The following is a 21,640-nucleotide window of genomic DNA, read 5'->3' on the forward strand; positions in this document are numbered from 1 at the left end:
TCGTCCGCACGCAGGCAAAACAGCCTGGCGAGGAGATGGGAGCAGGGTGCTGGGATGCTTGGAGCTGGCGGTTTGGGAATAAAGTTGGTTCCCCCTCCCTCGCTATGTAAAGAAAGTCGGGTTGATCTATTTCCATAAATCCTGTAGAAGGAATGTTTTGGGGTTTTTTTCGCTGTGTAATGTTTGGGTAAGCCTTCAGGAGAAGAGCTATGGAGCTTGAGATGTGGAGCTTGAGATGTGTCACTTAGCAAAACAGAGTCTTGGGTGTCGCTCATGGTCTAAAAGCTATTCAGGTGGGGGTGGCTTTCTTCTAAAAGCAGTACATCAGCAGAACAGGAATAGCTAAATTTCGTCACCTAAATGAGGCTGAAAGCGGCAGTGTGTTGGTGTTGATCAGTTAGGACTGTTGCGGTCATTAAGATGTTCAGCTGGATGCTGCTATTTTTAGTTCTCTGAGCTTTTGTCATAAACATTAGAAATGTGCTAAAGCCCTTGAGGGGCTCTGTTTTGAGAAATTAAGAAAAAGCTTAGTCTTGGAGCTGATCACACTGATGGACTAGATCTTCTGAGACTGAGGATTAAAATGCCTTTTCGATTTGTGTTTTGAAACATGCTCTGCAATTGAATTTGAGGCTTGTATCAACAGTTGCAACAGCTTCCCGGTGTTGCCTTCCTCCTCAACAGGGTCTGCTGCCCTCATTCCCCAGATGGACTCTGAATTCATTAAGGTTGTGGCTATCACTGAACTGGGATTTCCTCAAGACACTGTGATTAATGTGACAACTATTTCAGCTGTTAAAGGCAGATCCATAAACATTATTTTCCAAGTGTTAGAAAGTTAAAGTTTAGTTATCACAATGCCTGCTTTATCCCAGTGGATAAAGCTTAGTTATCTGAAAGGGTTTTTTCTTTCTCAGGAACTTAATTTCTACTGGATTTGGTTTGGACCAGGGATTGTTTTGTTTAACTGTCTGCTAGAAACCTGGTTTTATGGTGTTTTGTTTTATTAATTCCCACTGAGTCCTGGTGTTGAGCACTGAAAGAGGAATGTACAAATCAGAGGAAGCAGTTGTTTCTTTGTGGCTGAAGTGTATGATATGTTGGGTTGTAGTAATAAAACCTCTTTTTTTGCAGTGTGGGAAGTATTGAACAGCTGCCAGCTTCACTCAGCTGCTGCTGACCACTTCTCAGAATCCCCTGCTGAGACCCTGTGTTGTGGGAGAGATTTTAATGTCTTCATTTTAGAAGTTTATGGTTGTGTTACCAGGATAAGCTGCAGAAACAATTATCTTGAATTTTTAATATATTTTTTTTGTTTGTTTCTGGGTCCCTGTTGTGCCTTTTGTGGATTTGGGTTTGTTTTGAGTAGGATAACATGCAGCTCTGCAGAATACTTCAGCACAGGAGGTTGAGGTTGAAGGGTTTATAGAGGAAAGCAGCTGTATAGCTCCAATATTTGCTACTTTGCACTGGTGAGGATGTGTAACCTCCTGAGTTACCAAAGTGTTTCATTTCAAAGGGCTGTGCTGTTGCTGTCTCTGATAACAATTTGGGTAACTACCCAAGACTGATGAATTGTTATTTACATAACAAGCTTGTCTTTGACTGCATTTCTGATAGTTATTTGTCAATTGTAAACATCTCTGCTTCCATGAGCTGACATGGTTAAAGCTGCTTGGAATGGTTCTTGAGACCTTAGACCCTTAAAGGAAGAAGCATCGTTAGCCTGGGGCCCTAATTGAACTGGGGTACTACACGAACAGGAGTATTCCTGCCTAATTTTTGTTTTGCTGACAAGAATTTCAGTAACTTTTTAAATATAATACCTGCCTTTATCTGCAGTGTAGGAGTAGAACTTCGTTCTGCACTGCAGGGTTGTAGGCCAGGGCTGTGCAAGAGAAGCTCACCTCAGCAGGAGGAGCTCTGTGGGGAGCAGGGAGTATTTGGCTCTTGCAGGTAACCACCCCAAACCTCTGTGAAATTCAGAAGCCTGCTGAACATTGTAGCTCACCTTGATGGACAGCATTAACAAAACTGGTTTTGATGCATTGCTTCCTACAAAAGGATGTTCTTTCCTTAATTTGCAGGTGTTGCTTTACTATTGGCAATTACTTTGCTTGCAGCCACAGTGAGAAGTATTGGGAAGAATACGGAAATCCTGAGGTTAGAACAGCTGCCAGGGTGTGCTGTTCCCCTCTGGCTATAACAGGGATGTCAAGTTTATCATGAAGAAGAGTTCAGTTGTTTAGTGTGGTTTTTAACAGTGATATTTTTGGGAGGTAAAGGTTTGAATGATTACTTGGGATGGGAGAAGGTGAAACACAAACTTACCTGTAAGGTAAGTTTGTATTAAAAGAAAATGGCATAGAGGCAGATAGGGGACTGCTGATCTAAGCCTCCTTGGTGTGGTTTGTGATGCACACACCAGGCTTTACAGGCTGTCACCTGCCTTCTGGGAGCTTGTAAAGAGGGAGGAGGCTGCAGGTTGGGTGGTTTGTTGTTGATGAGCTGCAGCTCCTTTCTTACTCCTTGCCATGTGAGGGTGCAGCCAGGGCTGTGCTGGGTGGGGACTCATTGGGTGGTAGGAGGCTCTGCCATGTGGTCTGTTTTCTTCATCTCTCACATACTTCCCTAGGCCAAGAGCCAGCCTTGCCAGTGAAGGGGAAAAAGGCTGGAAAAAACATTTGGTTGGTTTTTTTTTTCCTCATGTTTTCCATGACTCTTATATTACTTTGGTATTTACAGAGGCTGTTGTTTACCCAAACTTTGCTGCTCGTGGTAATAATGCAAATATTGACTGACTTACTGTTTGCATTGTGCTGCTGGCCAGTGCGCTGTAAATGCAGCTGCAGCACTTGCTTGCTTCACAGCAATTCTATGTTTCATCTGACCTCATGTTTCTGTTGATGGCATGGTATTGGCAACGTGGAATGAGCTGCCTTGTGTTAGTATGGTGCCTTCAAGCTTCTTCAGTAAAGCAAGCGTGTGAATTGTTGTCTCCTTGTTGTCCTGTTGTGGTTTTTCATGGTTTGTTCTTCTCAAAACTAATAAAGCTTCTTGTGGCATTTTATCTGGACAGGAGGGGAAATCAGACAGATGCTTGTGAATGTCCCATGGCTGCAGCTGCCTCAGTTCATTCGTTTATTGCCCATTGTAACTTGGAAGCATTCGTTAGGTAAGAAAGCTGCTTCAAAATGTGTCTTAGAGTTTATAAACTTGCACTGAATATACTTGTGTTGAACCTTGGAGTTGCATTGCAGTGTTTCCTGCTCGCAGTTATGTTTGTTTTCTGTTTACATGTGTCATTACAAACCTGCCTTCTCTGCCTTGGAAACTGACAGCATTTTAAATGAATTTCACGTGCCTTGCAGAGTTAGCAAAGGAACAGTCTGCTGGCTTGGCAACAGCAGATGTTAATGCTTGTCAACTGTCTCTGCAGTAAAAGGCCACCATAAATTACAGGCTTCTGAGTTTCTAAGAATAGATCAAGCATGACTACTCAGCCCTTAAATTTTGGTGTGTGAGCTGAACCACAGCATTACTGGCACTGATTTCAGGCCTTGAATTGGGTCTGCTTCTCTTGTGTTGATAATACACATATGTGCTGCACCTCTGTTACACTTTACACCTGATATTATCAGGAAAGTTCTTCAAAAGGTGAGAACATGACCTCAGAGAACCTAAAGCCTCCTGTCTTCCATCTTTTAAAGAAAAAGAAAAGTTCAGTGTTAGGAACTGTTTTGAGAGATGTTCTTACTGGTTGAACACAGTACCTTGTAAACACCTGCACTTTCCAAGTCTGCTTTCCATTTCAAACCTGCCATAGTTTAGTAAGATGAATTTTGCTCTTCCTGTAGCTTTCTATTAAACCATCTTTAAAGCCTGTAAAACGGGGAACTGAATTTGGAGGTTTGGGCTATACTTTCCTATAGCAGACCAAGATACTCTTTCATATTTAAAAACAGAGTAGCTTTTAGTACTGCTGAAAGCTGTCATTAGCATGTAGGAGGATATTTGTACAGCGTTGGTTGTTTTTTTTCTGGAGAGAGCTTAAATTAGCCAACATAGTTTGTTTACTGTCATGATTGTCATGACACAGTAACCATACTTGTGGAGTAACATTGAGTAATGTTTAAAGCCAAGAGCCCTTCAATTTTAAGATGTTAAAAGTCCCACCTTGAAGTGTTAACTATTCTAATTCATATATTTTTGGTTAATGTTTCTTACTCTGCTTTGTCGTTTCTTTGGGTTAACATTGAATGATCCAGAGGTTTGTCTGTGCTGCTTAAGACCACTGTTGTGACCAAGTTGTTCATAGTGCAAAAACCAGATTGATGCCAAGACTGGCACCTTCCTGTTAGTTAAATGATGGCTTTTGGGTAAGGCTTGGTAAAACTGGCTGGTTTGCCTGTCACTTCCATGTTGCCTCACAGCTCAGAGTGTGCTGTTAATCCCAGTCTGTTCCAAAAGCGAGTTCAGTGCCTCCTGTGGCTCTCCCAGACATTGCAGAACAGTGTTAATGTGATCGGTGGCTTCACAGGTCAGTTCATCTTCTGGGATCCATCCCTGCCTTCTGGTTAAGGAACCCAGGCACACATACAGGATGACTCAACAGTGGGATGGATGTTCAGATACCAGAAAGGTGCTGGTAACTTGACAGGAGATTCCACATTCTTTGGAGGTATGTGTGCATGTAAACCTCTCATGGAATACTGCCTGTGTTATATCACATGGAATTACCATTTACTTTACTTCAGTTGTGTTTTAAAATAGATACTGTTTGGAGTTTGAGTGTTCAGAGCAAAATACCATAGTTTTTACTTCATGTTTGGTAAAGGCTTTATGAAATCTCTTTTTTTTCTGGCTTCATATCCCACAGTGAATATAACACAGTTTTGCTAGATTTAAATTACTGCAATACAGAGTACTAAAAATAGGAATTCTGGAGTTAACCTAGCAACAAGAGCAAGTTCCATCAGAAAGAGCACAGACACCATGGATGCCACACCTGCTTTGTCACATCTCCTCATCCCTCCCTGTACTGGGGATGCTGCATCTGCTCTACAGCCTGGCTTGTGGTTCAGAGGAATGCCCTCTCTGGTACTTCTTACATGCCAAAGTTTCCTTGTGGCAGCCAAAACAACGCCCATGAAGCTCAAGTTAGTTTCAAATAAGAAAATGAAAGTTTCTTTTTTTTTTTTTTTTTTTTTACTGAGATGTTGCAGATTCGCGGGGGACTAGAAAAGCATAGAGAAGCTTCTCAAGCAAAGGGATTTGTTTGATTTCAATTCTTGGCTTAGGAAACATCTACATTTATAATTCCTCCCAAGGAAGAGAGGAGATTAAAACAACCCAGCAGGTAACTTGACTGACAAGGTTTTTAGCCTTTGCTAAATTCAGCAAGGCTATGAGCAAGTGGAAGAGAGAGTTATGTAATTAGCTAATTACTACATGCATGCAGGATGCTTCGGAAGGTCCATTCCTGGTGTGACTTAAAGCATGCGAAAGCTGTAAAACGTGCTGGTGTGGCTGCTAATGTGATGACAGGGGCTGGTAGCAATATATTTAGTCCTGCTGAGCTTGCATCTTCATCACATTAGTAACACAGCTCTCTTTTGGAGCGTGGTGTTCTTCCTTCTGTTTGGCTTGCTGCCTTTGTGTGTTAATGTAAGGCATGGGAGTCTGCCTGGGGAGAAGAGCTTCTCTTCTTAAATACCATTCAGAAAGTTTCTTGTTTACCTTCCTGCATATGCTGCTGTCACTGTCAGAAACAGAACTTAGATGATCTAAGTGAGCTTTAAAGAGACTGAGAGAAGATTTCTAGTGACTGCTAGAGCAAATCTCTTGGTGTTGAGCTGGATTGTGAGGAAGACAATTGGCAGTGAAGCTGCTCATAGGAGCAGCTCTTGATTAACTGGCTAGGCTGTTCTTTCCCACATGCTTTCTTTTCATAAAAATGGAGTGAAACTTGTGTGCCAGACACCTCCTCAGCCACACAGATCAGGGTTTTGCATTGGGGGAAATGCCAGATACATTCTTGATGGGACAGTCTGTGTTCTGGCAGCTGTTTCTGGATTTGGGGTGGGGGTTTTTCCTGTGCATCATGGAGAGACCATGGAAAAGTTTCAGTCCAGAAAAAGACATGCTGTGAGGTTTGCTGTGGAAGATTGTTCAGTAAAAATAGACAGCAAGTTCTACTTGTTCTTGAAGAACACATGGTTGCTTTGGAAAGTCAGCTTCAGGCTGGTTGGGAAGGGATGAAGGTATGGTTGAACAGCTAATTAGTGGGATGTTTGAGAAGGGGCCTGCTCCTGCTGTCAAATGAAGGAAATGGCATTGGACACAGTTAAAACTTGCTGAGAACTGCCTGAGCTGCACTGCTCCAGCATGTGAGAGCAGAGATTTCCTTGTGCTGCTCTTTCCTCAGCTCTGCTGCACATGGCAAATGTTTCTCAGTGAAACAGCTTGATGCAGTTTGCGGGGTACCCCTGGGCATTCCAGGGTTGCTGTCCTCTTCTGCTGAAGAACAGCAGTGAACTTTACTCACTTTTCCCTGATTTGATAAGTGCCCCTGAAGCTTTTTGTTGTTGCTTGTACAAACACTTTTCTTCTGCCTGGCACGGTTTAAAGCCAAGGCACAAAGCCACCAAAACAAAGCAGTGGGGGAGGTGAGCAAAGCTTTTAATTCTGACTCTTCTGAACACATCTGATCCAAGCTGAGTGGTGTTTAAAAGGAGTTTATGTATTGGGTTCTGTGCTTGATAAAATTCTTCTAGAGATCACATAGGTTGAGACTCAACTGCTGTTGAATGCTGTTGAACCTTACAGAGTGCTTTATGTGCTGTGAAATAGTTGGTCAAGGAACCCAGGTTCTGCAGATTCAAATCAAGTACAAAGTAAAAGGCACTGAGAAAACAGATCCTTGCTCATGTCTGTGTACTGGATATTGCCATAGGGACATATCTTTTGTCATAGTAACATGCTAGATTTAATTTCAACTAACTTGTCATCTCTTGCTGTGTTTCCTCTGCCTTCCCTGCCTCCCTCCCTCCTCTAACCTTCTCTCTCTTTCTAGAGGCCTGCTGTGGGTGAGTGTTGGCAGGAAGCAGTGCAGCAGGAATCCATCCTATCATTCCGGGAGTTGAAAACTCCACCATGAAGAGAGCTAGGCAGAAACCTGTGGTGAAAAATGAAGCTCCCCAAACATCACAGAAAAGCAAAAAACAGAAAACTGGTTTATATGGCTCAGTGCTTGGTGGCTCTGCCTTGCACAGCTCTCTGGACTGGGGCAGCCTCCCACACCATGTCATCCTGCGCGTTTTCCAGTTCCTGCCCTTAGTCGACCGAGCCAGGGCTTCTTCTGTCTGTCGAAGGTGGAATGAGGTTTTCCACATCCCAGATCTCTGGAGGAGATTTGAATTTGAGCTGAACCAGCCAGCTACTTCTTACTTAAAGTCTACACATCCTGATCTCATTCAGCAGATTATCAAGAGGCACGCGGATCATCTGCAGTACGTCAGCTTCAAGGTAAGTCTGGGATGAATGGAGGCTGCTTCTGTCACCTTACCCTGTATGATGTCTGCAGTTTCTCTAGGTCACTTGGCTCAGGTCTTTAACCTGGCAAGTCCTAGGTTTCAAAAGGCATCTCCTGCAACAATTGATTCATATGCATGTACATAGTTTGCTTCAATTCTCTACACACTAATCCCAATTAAACAGCTAAAGTCCTGCTGTCCCTCTTCAGAACATACAGAAAATGCAGTTTTGGGACTCACTGTCAGTGGTAATCTAACTGCTCCAGCAGATTATTGTGCCAGTAAATGTTTCTCACATGTGGAAGCATTTGAAGAAATAAATTTGTCTTGTGTATATAATTAATTTGCAAAATAAGGCACTCCAGTGAACAATGACTGACAATTTAGAACCATGCTTTGAAAAAGTCTGAGTAAGGGAGAAACCTGCTGTGGCTGTATTCATACTTCACACATAAGGACATAATTCAGACACAATTTTAAGTGCCAAGAAACTTGATTTCAGTATGGGCTGTGTTTGCAGTCTCAGGATTACATAAATACAGATTTCTTTCATTTGAATACTTGGTGCAGTTCAGTCTGAGAAAATCATAGCTGGGGCTACAGGTGATATGTTCACTCTTTTACACTCACTGCTCCTTAGAGGATGTCATAGATCTAAGCTGTGAATGAAAAGCAGCAGAAAAATTTGATGTTGAAGCTGGAATGAAAATCACAAGCTTCTTTCTCAGCACTGGGAGCAGTGTTGCACTTGGAGACATTGAGATTTGGTTGTGCATCAGTTCATGGGTAATCAGCTCCTAAATACCTTCAACTCCTGCACTTCATACATCACTTACACTGGATGTAGTAAGTTTGCTTTCTAATGTCTTAATGCAACTTTATCCTCTATCAGTTACTTTTTAATCATGTCAGCTACCAGAGAGAAGATGGTGAGATGAAATAGTGATTGGTCCCAGGTTAGCCATCAGGCTTACAGATGAACTGGCTTTACTATTCAAGATGCATAGGGGGTACCCCTGCAGGTACAATGGATGAGTTTGCTCCAGTAGATCTAGGCTCTGTCAAGTGGGTTTTTCCAGCTCTAGGAGTCTAGAGTTGGCATTTTAAATAAGGTGCATCCATACCACTGTCATCACACCAGTACCAGTTGCAGTTCCTCAGGAAACCATAAGGCTGTTGGAAGAGAAAGCTCAGCTCTCTATATACCCAGCAGTCCTGCTCAGGAACATTTCCTGATAGCAATTTTCCTGACCTCTTTCTTGTCTTGAAATTTCTAATCAATGTTGCTCTTTGTCCTTCTGGTAAATGAAGGCTGCTGCAGTACAGCTGACTGGGTGTGCAGCTTGCAGTCTTGCCTGTCCAGGTGCTGTTTTTTAAAGAGTAATAAAGAATGACTTAATGATTTTTAAATTGCCTTTGTAGGTTGATAGCAGTACTGAGTCAGCAGAAGCAGCCTGTGACATCCTTTCTCAGTTGGTAAACTGTTCCATCAAGACACTGGGTTTGATTTCTACAGCAAAACCAAGCTTCATGAATGTCTCCAAGGTAATGTTCTACCAACTGTAACTAGAGCAACTTAACTCTTAAACCACTTCAGCTTTGCAGAATCATGGAATGGTAGACTTGTAGTGGTTGGAAAAGCCCTTTGAGATCATCAAGTCTGACCATTCTCTAACTCTACCGAGGCTGGGGCTAAACCATGTCCCTCAGCACCACATCTGCATATTTCCAACACCTCCAGGGAATGGGGATTCAGCCACCTCCCTGGGGAGCCTGTGCCAGTGTTTGAGAACCCTTTCAGTGAGGAATTTTTATTCTAATGTCCAACCTAAACCTCCCCTGGTGCAACTGGAGGCTATTTTCTCTCATCCTACTTTGTTACTGTGTTGTTACTCAGTACCTGGTAATTGTTAAGGACCACTCTGTTTATTGCTTGTCTTTAATTTATAGCCTCCATTATTAGGAGGAAAAAAGTTTCCATTTGTTAAACTTAGTAGTGTTGATATTTTGTGGCAGAGACACAAGGAATATGAGTTTACTCATTGTAAAGTAAAAGTTACAATGACCACCAATGGACTGGGAGAGAGGTTTTTTTTTTGTCTCTAGATCACAGCAAATTTAAATGAACGCCATTTCTTTTCTGCAGATAAATTCTAGATACTTCATGCTCATCACTATGTCCACTTATCCTTGCTTTATTACAGTGGGAAGATAAATCAGAGTGGCTGAGTTAACTACTGAATGTAAAGCTGATTTTTGTCACATGCAGCAGCATATTTTTAAACACACTTCCTATCTTCATGTCCAGAGGAGCCTTTCTTTGTTGCACAAGAAGGGGGATGCCTAAGAAGTGATACTGTGATTAGTTTTGTGCTTGCTGTGCATGGGGTTCTTTTAATCTGATAATTAAAGATCCACATCTTAATGTTTTATTAAGCCTTTTAATAAGATGTCTTTCCCCTCTTCCAATTTCTCCAAGCAGGCTCATTTTGCTTCAGCACTGACAGTAGTTTTTGTGAACTCCAAGTCACTATCATCCATCAAGGTAGATGACACACCACTGGATGATCCTTCCTTGAAGGTTCTGGTTGCTAACAACAGTGATACTCTGAAACTGCTGAAAATGAGCAGCTGTCCTCATGTGTCACCTGCTGGTGAGTAGTGAATGTGTGTGAAAAATGTAGCAGTAAAGTATCATAAAACAATACTCAACATTTAGTCTGGAACAGGTTAGTTCTCAAACTACTAGTGCTCTTTTGAGTCTTTTAGCAGAGGCCTTTTGTTGGTGTAGCCTTGGCTTTGGACAGTTAGAAGGTGAAGAATGTCTTTGTGTACTGAGAGAGCTGGATTACTGAAGGTGGTGATCCTCCTTGCTTGACTGCATCTTCTGGGCATTCTATTTACATTCTTCTCAGCTGCTTCAGTACCTCTGGCAGCCTCTGAAATTAGTGTAGGCCTTTTGCATGTGTTCCAAGGAGCTGCTGTCCATTGCAGGGGACCAAGTGTGAGCTGTTTACTGGGTGCAGTTTGGGGACTTAGCTGCCTGGTGTTGTGTGGGAGCTCTCAGCATCCCTGAGCCATGAATCAGCTGCTGCTTGGTGGGGTCAAGGACTGAAAGCAGCTGTCAGTAACTAGTTTGCAAGGTGCTGTGAGTTTAACTTCAGGAGCATGTGTGTTAATCATTCCAAGTTGGATTCACAAACACAGGGAATGTGTAGGAGTAGCACAAGATTGAGTTTCTCAGCTCCTGCAGTGCCCTCCTGTGTCCAGCTCTGGTGGGATCAGCTTGCTTATTTTAGCATTGGTTGAAGGCCTCACTCCCTTCAAAATGCAGGCTTTTAGGTTGCTCCTCACTTAATCTTTCTCCTGAAACCCTGGTGCCAGGGAAAGGGAGTCTGGGTCTGGTCTCTCTGCTGTATTCTTTTTCCAGGATCAAAGGTGATTTGATCTGTGTGCTTTGTGTTTCAGCAGTCAGGAGCAGTTGTGTCACTTAGGTCTGTGTTCAGGGAAAGTTCTCTTCTAGCATAGCTCTTAAACCAGGTTGCTATTGGTCACTTAAGCAGTGCTTGGATAAATGCTGAGGGAAGGAGCAGCAGGGAAGGGAACAGCAGCAATTTCAGCTCAATCTTGACCTGTTTTCAGTTTCTTCCTCAAAGCTTAAGGGAGTTCTGCACATCGGAAGGGCAAAGAGGAATGAAGATATAGGCAGATCCAAGAGAAGTGCAACTACTTAGATTTGCCTTTTTTGCTGATAAGAGTTTATGACCAAAACCTCATAAAAGGATGTGGATATCTAGGACTTTATGGCATCTGATGGGGTTTGGCTGTGGGCATGACTGTTCAGGCCAGCAGAGTTAGTCCTTGCTTGAGGTGTCCAGCAAACAACCAGGCTTCTGTTCACTTTTCTTTTTAGAGAGCAATTGTTTTTGTTCCTCAGGAATCCTCTGTGTTGCTGACCAGTGCCACGGGCTGAAGGAGCTGGCTCTGAACTACTACATCTTGAGCGACGAGCTGCTGCTGGCCCTCTCCAGTGAGAAGCACGTGGACTTGGAGCACCTGCGCATCGACGTGGTGAGTGAGAACCCCGGGCAGGTGCAGTTCCACACCATCAAAAAGCAGAGCTGGGATGCGCTGCTGAGGCACTCCCCCAAAGTCAGCATCGTGATGTACTTCTTCCTGTACGAGGAGGAGTTCGATGCCTTCTTCCGGGAGGAGACGCCGGTGACGCACCTGTACTTCGGGCGGGCGGTGAGCAAGGCCATGCTGGGCCGCATCGGCCTGCACTGCCCCCGCCTGGTGGAGCTGGTGGTGTGCGCCAACGGCCTGCAGCCGCTCGACGAGGAGCTGCTGCGCATCGCCCAGCGCTGCAAGCACCTCACCGCCATGGGGCTGGGCGAGTGCGAGGTCACCTGCAGGGGCTTCCTGGAGTTCGTGAAGATGTGTGGGGGCAGGCTCACCCAGCTCTCCATCATGGAGGAGGTGCTCATCCCGGACAGCGACTACACCTTGGACCGGCTTCGCCTGGAAGTCTCCCAGCACCTGGGCAGGATGTGGTTCCCTGACATGATGCCGACGTGGTGACCCTGCAGACCCCGTGATGAGCTGCTCAGGGTGTCGCTTTCTATGCAAATAAAGAGCTTGAAAATGCAACGTGAAGACTTCTTTCCAGATCTCTGGTTTTCCACCTTGAGGATGTAATAGCAAAGTCATTCTAGAATGTTAAGGGTGTGCTGAACCAGAAGACACCTGGAGTGTGCCTCACACTTCTGCCAGGATGTCTGTGGTTTACAGGTGCTTCAAACTTCAGTGAACTTGGGCTCCTCTGAGCTTCAGCTTCAATGTTCCATGCACATTAACGTTTGGGGGACTTTCATGTCTCTGTTCAGTCTTTTGACGTAGTCAGAAGGGGGCTAGAGAAATTTTTCCTTTAGCAGATCCATCTCTATAGGAAGCTGGATACACCTTGGAATTCCGTATTATTTTTCAGGATGTTTTTTTGTGCAGCTACTTTTCCAAGTATGTAAAAGCTTATACATTAAAATACTCAGAGTAGCCCAGGTTACTTAACTATAACCTAGCTGAAACTCATGCCAGTGTATTAAAATATTGTGGTAAATAAGCTTCTGCTTGCAACAAGCTTCCTACCTTCCAGTAGCACTTTAATTTTGTCACATTAGCTGAACTGTAAGGACTGTGTTGTACAGTATGTTGGGTTTTTGTCTTCTGGGCTAGGAAAGGATGTTGAAATGAATGAATTGAGAAGTTTTAGTTCTGGAATGGTTGCTGAATGACAAAGCACTTTGGAAACTGCCAAATAGTATGGGAATAGCTTCTTGATTTGGGAAGAGTTCAGGTCTTGGAATGACACAGGGTGGTGTCTGAATGCTGTTCCGTGTTTCGTTGTTAAGAGAGAAGGAGAATCTCTTAAGTGGCTAGAAAGAAGGAAAGGTCAAACAATGCAGTTGTGTTTGATCACTTCCTATCTATAATCAAGGATTTAAAGCACTTAAATAATTTGCCAGTTAGGGGCCAAAATGGCCTTGCAGTAACCTTGCCTGTGTCTAGCAGAGCCCAATTTCTGGAGTAAGGGTTGCTGGAAAGGATCCTGTAACTTTTCTTTTAATACTTGTTGCTACTACTTGTCTGGGGTTTTTTGAGGGAGAAGATTATTTTTTTTTTTTTATTGTATATCTTAATTTTAATTAAAGGGGAAGGGAAGGGTGAGTTGATACCAGCTGGAGAATGTACTTCTACATTGCCCTTTTGCACACTGTAAACTGAACTGCATTGTGGACAAATGTTGCTGTAAGTAGTTTCATGTTGTACTTGTTTCATCTTCCTATTTATCACGAAAAGTCTGTAGTTCATTTGCTGATGGGATTTGTCACAGCAGACAAAATATCAGTTTCTTCCATGCTTCTCCACTGCTAAAACAGCAGCTGCAGAGTTAAACCACCATTGTCTTGGACAGATTTATCCCAGTGGCAAGCTAAAGGCTTTGAGGTAACTTAGAACGCTGCTCTGAATCAGTAATGTTATTGCCTGCTGTACAGTAAAGAAACATCTGACTAGTACTTGAGACCCAAGCACTTGCTTCCATAACCAAGAGGATTCTAATTCTCTTTTACATAACAGGCTGAAGTATTTCTAAACAGTGTTTGGTTTAAGATGTGTGGTTTGCTTTAAATGTCAACAAAATAAAGTGATTGATACATGCACTGGTACTAGCTTGGTCTCCTCTGTTGTACCCCATCTTCCTGTTAGGCTGGTGTCTGCCCTGTTAGAAACTGTATGCTTGGTAGAGGGGCAGGAGAAATGTTCTGCTCCTGCATTGATAGCAAATAAGTCATTGTCACTTCATGTTTGTGCTCCAGACTTGAGGATTAGTGATGTGCTGAAGCAGAGTGTGGACAAATCCTGGTTGGTAAGGCTTGGAGTCCTTTGTGTCTCTTCAGCATGGAGTGACAAACACTAGGGGCAGTGTACAGAAACAGTTCAAGAGGAAACTTCAAATGCTGCCTTCTTTGTTGTCCCTTTTGCTGTCCTTACTAAAGCAGCTGTCCTGTGAAACCCTGAATGTTGGCTTGCTCCAGCTCCAAGCTGCATTTAGCAATGGTGTGACTATTTGAGACAGTATTTTTTGACAGTATTTTTGTGTGCACTCACTCTGCTACCTGATCTTCACAAGTAAGATAAGATCAGTTGGTACTGGAGTTTAAATGCCAACAAAATTGAGACTTCAGCCTCCCTGTTAAATACTGTGGGAAGCTGTTTTAACTGCAGGGTAACTTCCACTGTTGGATTTGATCATTTTGGGTGTTAGATTTGCTTCATGTCACCTGTTGGTGCTGGGGGAGATGCTTTTGTGCTTTGGGGAACAATGTCAAACACTGCCCTGTTTACAGCAGCATTAAAGATTATTTCCCTCGTTAAGCAGCTCATCCTGACTCGGCAAGGACCTGCAGACAGCTGCCTTTACTTCCCCCTGTCCCAGGAGCAGCCTGCGCTTCAGACCTCTGCCTCGGCCTGCCTAAGGCAACTTTTGTCTGACTTCTTGACTTTTCCTAGATGTACTGCCCTGCAGAGATGTTCTCAAACATCGTCTCTGAAGCGTGGGAGGCAGTGGTAGAGAGTAGCAAAACCTCTCGAAGTAGGGATAGGCTGAGGAGGTTCGCAGAAGCGCTGCAAACCCTGTGAAAAGCTGCCAGTAATGTGCCTCTTCGGCCACAGGGGGGCGTGAGCGAGTCTTCGTGCGCCCTGCTTTGCCCGGCTCTGACACAGCTGCTAATTAGTCACTGCTAATTTCCTGATTCTCTTGTGAAGCAAATTCCAGCGAAAACTGGGATCTTTTTCCCTTGTGTGGAGCCCCTTTAGCCATCCAACAGAGACACCAGTTCTGGCCTGACAGCTCTTAAACAGCTGCTTTTGTGCCCTGTGGCATGTTGCAATAAATTTCTCTCTCATTCTCCTCAGTTCAAGTGTCTTCAAAATCTCAGGTAGTGATGTTTGCTAAGGTGTAGTAAAGTTTGTCAGTTAGCTAAGACATAACAATTACAGGTGCTTAAAGAGAGTAATTGGTGCCTGGAATGTACATGTAGTATGCTGTAAGGCTCAAAGTACTGAATCAGTAGGAATTCTAAACTGTGGCTGTGCATGAGAAGGAAAACCAAACAAAACCCAAGCAAAGCCCACACCAAGCAGCCTTCAGATGCTGAGATGAATTTATTTGGAATTGACCACGGTTCCATTTCACTCCCTTTGCCCTTTCCCCCTTTCAAGATTGCTGGTAGGATCTGAGTGGTCGCAGTTCTCCACGTGGATGTGAGATGTGATCCCAGGGAAGACTCTTTGCATTGGCAACATCTTGCCGAGGACCTGCCCCTTTGAAATTCTGCCGTTGTACCTGATGGGATGGATGCAGACCAGCTTGACACAGAAGCCTGGAAATGAGAGGATAGAGGGCATCAGATGCCTGATGAAGTTTGTTCTGCTGCCCTAACTCTGCTTCACAAATACTTCTGTTTTCTGCCTTGTCCTTTCCACTGCAGTGCCAGAAGTGGAAATGCCAAAACTAACCAAGCCCCTGTGGTCATCAAAAATAGGGAGAGTGGAGCTGTTGGCTTGGTGGAGGGGTGGCATGAGAGGCAGAGGGAGGTGGAAATTCTTTGGTGAAGAGTGTGGTGGATTTGCACAGAGCTCAGCTCTTTGTGGTGTTTCAGACTGCATCCCTGGGAGGTGATCTGTGCTGTGTGACCTCAGGACAAAGAAACCCCAAGCAAAGCCCAGCTGCATACCTTGTCCCCTGATCTGCACCCCATCATCGATGGCGTTCCCGTTGTGGAAGAACTTGACAGGCCCAGAGAGCTCTCCGGAAAAGGGCGCAAACACGGTGGCTCCATCAGCACAGATGACATCCACCCCCGTGTGCTGGTGCCTGGATTTTCCATCGTGTCTGAAAGCAAAGAGGGGCTCAGAGAAGTCTGCTGTCAGGCCTGACCTAGGTGAGTGAGCATGCTGCAAGAGCTGGGCACAGGGGTGTAGTGCTGAGGCAGTGCTGCCATGGCTGGCTGGGGAAGGATCTGTGGAGTGGGTCTGGGGTAGGTGATGTAAGGCCATGGAGGGTGGCTGATCTGTTAGGGTTGGAGAGAATGAATGCCTTTCTCCCAGGCTTTGCAATGGCATGGCTGGGGGCAGGTACCTGTGCAGGACATCAGGTCCAGCCTTCCGCTTAAGCCCTTTCTCAACACGAGCTGAGGTAAGGCACAGCTCTGTCTGAGGCATAAAAACCTCCAAGCATGAAGATGAACCATGTGGACAACCTGTTCTGGTGCTCTCTTACCCCTGCAGTGAAAATGTTACCTCCTGTCCAACCCAAACCTTCAAAGCTGTAAAACTTAAATAGTTCAACTCCATTGCTTTCTTCAGTAGCACCCAGTAATAAGACAAGGAGCAATGGATCTAAGCTGGAACCCAGGAGGTTCCACTTCAACATGAGAACAACCTTTGTTACTGTGAGGGTGTTAGAGCCCTGGAGCAGGCTGCCCAGAGAGGCTGTGGAGTCTCCTTCTCTAGAGACTTTCAAGGCCAGCCTGAATGTGTTTCTGGGTGGCCTGCCCTGGGTGATCCTGCTCAGGCAGGGGGTTGGACTGGGTGTTCTCCAGAGGTCCCTAGCATTCTGTGATTTCAGTGGAGGAGCAATCACCCCCTACCTGTGCCAGTCACACAGTACCTTGGGGCTTTGTAGTATCCACAGCCATACTTATCACAGCCTCTTATCTCGTTGGTAGGGTTCCCAGAGCATATTGTGGCCCAGCGCCTGTCTTGCTGTGGGAATGGTGGCACAGCTGAAACACAGCAACACAGCACATCCAAGCTCACCTTCAGGTTCCAGGTGTGGCGTGTTTGTAACTGCTCTTAGTTTTCATTAGATAGGAACATACTGGGAATACATCACACGTGTGCAGCTGGATGTCTCCTCCCTAATATGTATCATCCTTTAGGAAATACAAAGAGAATGTCCACCTGAGGGTGGGTCAGGATGGTTCTAGATTGGAGCTCTCTCATAAGGAACATGCTTTGAGGGTAAAAATTCAACCAGGCTGTCATAGCTGTTCAGGGCTGGGAAAAGACTCAGCTTTGCTACTTACTCTTCCCCAGGCTGGTGGCCCTGAACTCCTCAACTCCTCTCCTCCATCATGACCAGTTTGGTATTTTGTATTTACAAAGAATCATCTCAAAGGTGCATTGCTGAAAGCATTGCTGGCAGCTGAGGAGATGCCTGACTGAGGTTACTGCTGAGCCTGGCTGCTGAAGTGTCATTGTAGGGGGGAATGGGGTGGGGTGGGGGGGCTAGAAATAAAACTCAGGAAGCTGAAATATTCCCCCTCCTGTCACACTGCCTGCAGTCCTGTAGTGCTGAATTTGTCATGCAGGGGTTCCTTTCCTCCTGATGTTGCTATCAGGGAGAACCTAAGACACAGAGGGCTTGCTGTTTAATATAGGTTGAGGCCTGATCCCTGGAGATATTCAAGGTGAGGCTCACCAGGGCTCTGGGCAACCTGATCTAGTGAGGATGTACCTGCTGACTGAGAGGGGGTTGGACTGGATGACCTTTGGAGGTCTCTTCCAGACCAGGGCATTCTCTGATTCCCTGATTGATTCCTGCTCTTGCTGTCTTTATTTGGGATTAATTACTAGTTGAACCTTCATTCATCACACTCTGTGCTCTGGAGGGGTTTGTTGTTTGTTGGAGGGTTTTTTACCAGGTCTAAGCAGATGAGTAGGATCAGAGTGGTCACAGTTCTCCACGTGGATGTGAGAGATAATGCCAGGAAACACTTTCTGCATGGGCAGCATTCTCCCCAGCAGTTGCCCCCTCTGGATGTGGCCATGGTACCGGGTGGGGTGGATGCAGACCAGCTTCACACAAAACCCTGGAACAGAGAGGAGAGGAAGACAGGTCAGAAAGCATCAGCTGCAGCTGCTCTTGGGGGGAGCCAGAAGCCTTCCATGCTAGCCTCTTACTGGAGACTGAAATGAGGAAGCTGGAATGGAGTCAAGGTACCAACAATCCTGGAATCAGAATTACTTGGATTGTTATGGAAAGCAGGGACAGGAGAACACCCTCTCAGCAAAATTGAGGGCATGTGGCTGAAACTTTATTTTTACTGTTTCCTTGTTTGTTTGTTTTTGATTTGGGGTTGTTTTTCCTGCTACTGTTTTTCAGCTCCCTTCTTCCCTTCTCTCCAAGCATAGTGAGAGGACTGCAACCTGCTCCCAACGTTCTGGAGCAGCAGCCTGGTGCTTCAGTGTAGGATTTAGAGAATCATAGGATTATTGAGGCTGGAAAAGACCTCTGAGGTCACCAAGCCCAGCCTATGACCTAACAGCACCACATCAGCTAAACCCTGTCACCAAGTGCCACATCCAAGCTTTTCTTAGAGCCCTCCAGTGATGGTGACTCCACAACCTCCCCAGGCAGTCCATCCCAGCACCTGGAGAGGTTCTGAGCTCCACCAATATTTCACTTAAATTGAAGAGCCACAGAAGCCTTGGCCCAGCCCATGAGGTGTGCAGAGCTGAGAGCTGTCTGTACTTGCCTTCTCCCTTGATCTGGACTCCGTCATCGATGGCGTTCCCGGAGTGGAAGAAGCGGATGGGTCCGGAGAGCTGGCCGCTGAAGGGGGCGTACACTGCTGCCCCGTCCGCGCACACCACATCCACCCCTGTGTGCTTCTCCTTGCCACCGTGCCTGCAACCGCCAGCACAGCCCTCAGGGAAGCCTGACAGGCTCACCAGGGGCTGCAGGTAGGTCACACAGGACAGTGTTTCATAGAATCAGAGAATGGGTCGGGTTGGAAAAGCCCTCAGAGATAATCACAGGGTTGGAAGGGACCTCAAGGACCAGCCAGTTCCAACCCCCCTGCCATGGGCAGGGACACCTCACACTAGAGCAGGCAGCCCAGAACCACATCCAGCCTGGCCTTAAACACCTCCAGGGATGAGGCTTCTACCACCTCCCTGGGCAACCTGTTCCAGTGTCTCACCACCCTCACAGTGAAGAACTTCTTCCTAACATCTAATCTAAATCTTCCCTCCTCTAGCTTGGATCCATTCCCCCCAGTCCTATCACTACCTGACACCCTAAAAAGTCCCTCCCCAGATTTTTTGTAGCCCCACAGTAAGGTCTCCTCAGAACCTTCTCTTCTCCAGACTGAACAACCCCAACTCTCTCAGCCTGTCCTCACTGGAGAGGAGCTCCAGCCCTCTGATCACCCTCATGGCCAGAGATCATCAAGTCCCACCATCCACCCAGCACCACCATGGCCATTAGACCACATCCCAAAGTGCCATGGCCACACATTTAGTGGAGTTTGTCCAACTAAATTTTTGCAGCTGCAATGAAATTAGAAAGAAACTGTGCTTTGAAACCTCTTTTTTTTCTGGTCTAGGAGAAGATGTCCCTGCCCATGGCTGGGGTTTGGAACTGGATGATCTTTAAGTTCCCTTCCAGCCCAAGCCATTCTGTGAATCTATGATTTCTTTTATTCCTATCACCCCAACCTGCTTTAAAAGCACTGTGAAGTACTTCTAATTTCCCTCTGTTCATGAGGTACTTCAAGCTGTTATAGCAAACTGCCCCTCTTCTACCCCAAACTAAATCTGTGCAGGAAGAAGAGAGAGTTTGATGTTTGCCATTTTCTCCTTTTAAAACTCAGAAGTTGTGTGATGAGATGGATGCTTCCCATAGGAGCTGGGGAGAGGAGATGCCGGGAAAAGGCAGGGGAGGCAGGAGTCATTCCAGCTGTAAAAGCATTTTTCAGGGAAACAAACCCTGCCCTGTTATGAGTGACCTATTTAAAGGGAGACCTTTAGCTTCTGTCATTTGATCTTCCTAGCATTCCAAAAGCTGCTGCTGAATGTGAGTTCAATATTTGCTCTGCAAGCAACAAAAATGAGTGACAGAAACCCTTGAGCTGTGTCCCATTCACTGTCAGTTTGTGCAATGCTCTCACTCCTTCCCCCATTTTACCAGGCAGCAGCAGTGGTACCACTACACACTGATGGGACTGCCATCCCCAAAATGGGCAAGAGATCCACTGACAACAGTCTTCTCTCATCCCAGTGCCAGCTGTGGCTAAATTTTGCTCCTTCTCCTGTGTGAACATTTCCTTGGTGAGGAATGAAGCCCTGGAGCAGGCTGCCCAGAGAGGTTGTGGAGTCTCCTTGTGTGGAGAGCTTCCAACCCCCCCTGGCCGTTGTGCTCCTGGGCAAGCTGCTGCGGGTGCCCTGCTTTAGCAGGGGGTTGGGATGGATGGTCTGCAGAGGTCCCTTCCAGCCACCACCACACTGTGGCTCTGTGCAAGCAGCAGAGCCCTGCTGCAGGCTGCTGCTGTGCTCCCTGGTACCTGTGGGCGCCGAAGTTGCCGCAGCCATAGCGGTCGCAGCCCCGGATCTTGTTGAAGGGGTTCCCGCTGCAGATCTGTGCCCAGTGCCTGTGCTGCTGCTGGGGGGGGTGGGCATCCAGCTGCCTGGCAAAAACTTCTCATGCAAGGAGGAGAGCAGAGAAAATGCAGTGAGTTCCACCAAAATCCAGCAGGAAGTGTTAAGGTATAGAATAGCAGAGTGGTTTCAGCTGGCAAAGCCCTCTCAGGTCAAGTCCAAGTGTCAGCCCAACCCCACCATGGCCACCAAACCCTGTCCCCAACTGCCATGGCCACAGGTTTCTTGAACACCTCCACGGGTGGTGACTCCACCACCTGCCTGGGCAGCCTCTTCCAATCCCTGACCACTCCTGCAGCAAAGAAATTTTTCCTGATCTCCAACCTAACCCTCCCCTGACCCAATCTGAGGCTATTTCCTCTTGTTCTATCCCTTGATAGTCAAGAGAAGAAACCAACCTCCACCTCACTGCAGCCTCCTTTCAGGTAGATAAATAGGGGGTTGGAAGTGGCAGATTTGATCTGTATTAAACCATTGTACAATCTGCTGTAGAAATTTGATCTCTCTCTCTCTTCAGGTCTTACTTGAAAGCACAGGTACAGAGTTTATGTGCATTTGTGAAGTAATTCAAACTTTTCTCCATGAACCTTCTAAATATTTCAATCTAGGACTCTAATACTTCAATCTATGACCTTAACATTTCAAATTTCATTTCATTCCATCTTTTCTAGCAGCCCTAACTCTGCACAGCACCATAATTCTCCATCAACCCCAACTGAAGAAACACTCAACATTATTTACATCTAAGCAAATCTCAGTGATTTCTTGCCTGCCTCAAACCAGCCCAAGCCCAGCTGCAGCACAGCAATCCCAACTCACCAGTGGACACCAAGCTGACCAGAGCCACCAGGCTGAGAGCTGGCATCTTGTGGCTGTTCCCCTGGTGTTCTTTGATCGGATCGAAGATGCTGAGCAGCAGCTGCCTTGGGGTATTTATAGGCTTGGGAAAGTCCAAGAGTGTTGGCTTTGGCCAATCAAGTCTTGGGCAAAGTGTTACAGCTGCCTGCTGCTGGTGTTGCCACATGAGGCACTGAGGATGTTTGACAGAGCTGTCTGTTAGAGCTGGTTGGGAAAGATGGATCAGGCAGTTGGGGCTCTTAGCA

At 45.8% G+C, this 21,640-nt stretch overlaps 2 protein-coding genes across 2 annotated transcripts; one reads left to right on the forward strand and one right to left on the reverse strand.

Moving 5' to 3' along the window:
• The first annotated feature begins 7,149 nt into the window (after window positions 1–7,149).
• On the forward strand, window positions 7,150–12,542 carry LOC128972954 (F-box/LRR-repeat protein 21-like). The gene is made up of 4 exons (XM_054389098.1): window positions 7,150–7,527; window positions 8,958–9,080; window positions 10,018–10,189; window positions 11,473–12,542. Exons 1-4 carry the CDS (start codon window positions 7,156–7,158, stop codon window positions 12,114–12,116), a joined length of 1,311 nt encoding a protein of 436 aa, XP_054245073.1. The 5' UTR covers window positions 7,150–7,155; the 3' UTR covers window positions 12,117–12,542.
• A 2,742-nt stretch (window positions 12,543–15,284) lies between these two features.
• On the reverse strand, window positions 15,285–21,402 carry LOC128972956 (myeloid protein 1-like). The gene is made up of 7 exons (XM_054389100.1): window positions 21,357–21,402; window positions 20,444–20,576; window positions 18,635–18,786; window positions 17,798–17,968; window positions 16,765–16,879; window positions 15,830–15,987; window positions 15,285–15,475 (listed from the first exon to the last, which is right to left on the reverse strand). The coding sequence occupies exons 1-7, from the start codon at window positions 21,400–21,402 to the stop codon at window positions 15,285–15,287; spliced, it is 966 nt and encodes a 321-aa protein (XP_054245075.1).
• Between the last annotated feature and the right edge of the window lie 238 nt (window positions 21,403–21,640).

Source organism: Indicator indicator, chromosome 18 (genome assembly GCF_027791375.1).
Source record: "Indicator indicator isolate 239-I01 chromosome 18, UM_Iind_1.1, whole genome shotgun sequence".
NCBI lineage: Eukaryota > Metazoa > Chordata > Aves > Piciformes > Indicatoridae > Indicator > Indicator indicator.

Excerpts from the sequence above, each read along its gene's own strand:
- LOC128972954 (XM_054389098.1), top strand. The coding sequence starts at position 7,156 with ATGAAGAGAGCTAGGCAGAAACCTGTGGTGAAAAATGAAGCTCCCCAA. Across the intron at positions 7,528-8,957 it reads TGCAGTACGTCAGCTTCAAG|GTTGATAGCAGTACTGAGTC; the intron begins GTAAGTCTGGGA and ends TTGCCTTTGTAG. Across the intron at positions 10,190-11,472 it reads TCCTCATGTGTCACCTGCTG|GAATCCTCTGTGTTGCTGAC; the intron begins GTGAGTAGTGAA and ends TTTGTTCCTCAG.
- LOC128972956 (XM_054389100.1), bottom strand. The coding sequence starts at position 21,402 with ATGCCAGCTCTCAGCCTGGTGGCTCTGGTCAGCTTGGTGTCCACTG. Across the intron at positions 18,787-20,443 it reads GGCAACTTCGGCGCCCACAG|GCACGGTGGCAAGGAGAAGC; the intron begins GTACCAGGGAGC and ends TGGCGGTTGCAG. Across the intron at positions 15,476-15,829 it reads GGTGCAGATCAGGGGACAAG|GCTTCTGTGTCAAGCTGGTC; the intron begins GTATGCAGCTGG and ends TCTCATTTCCAG.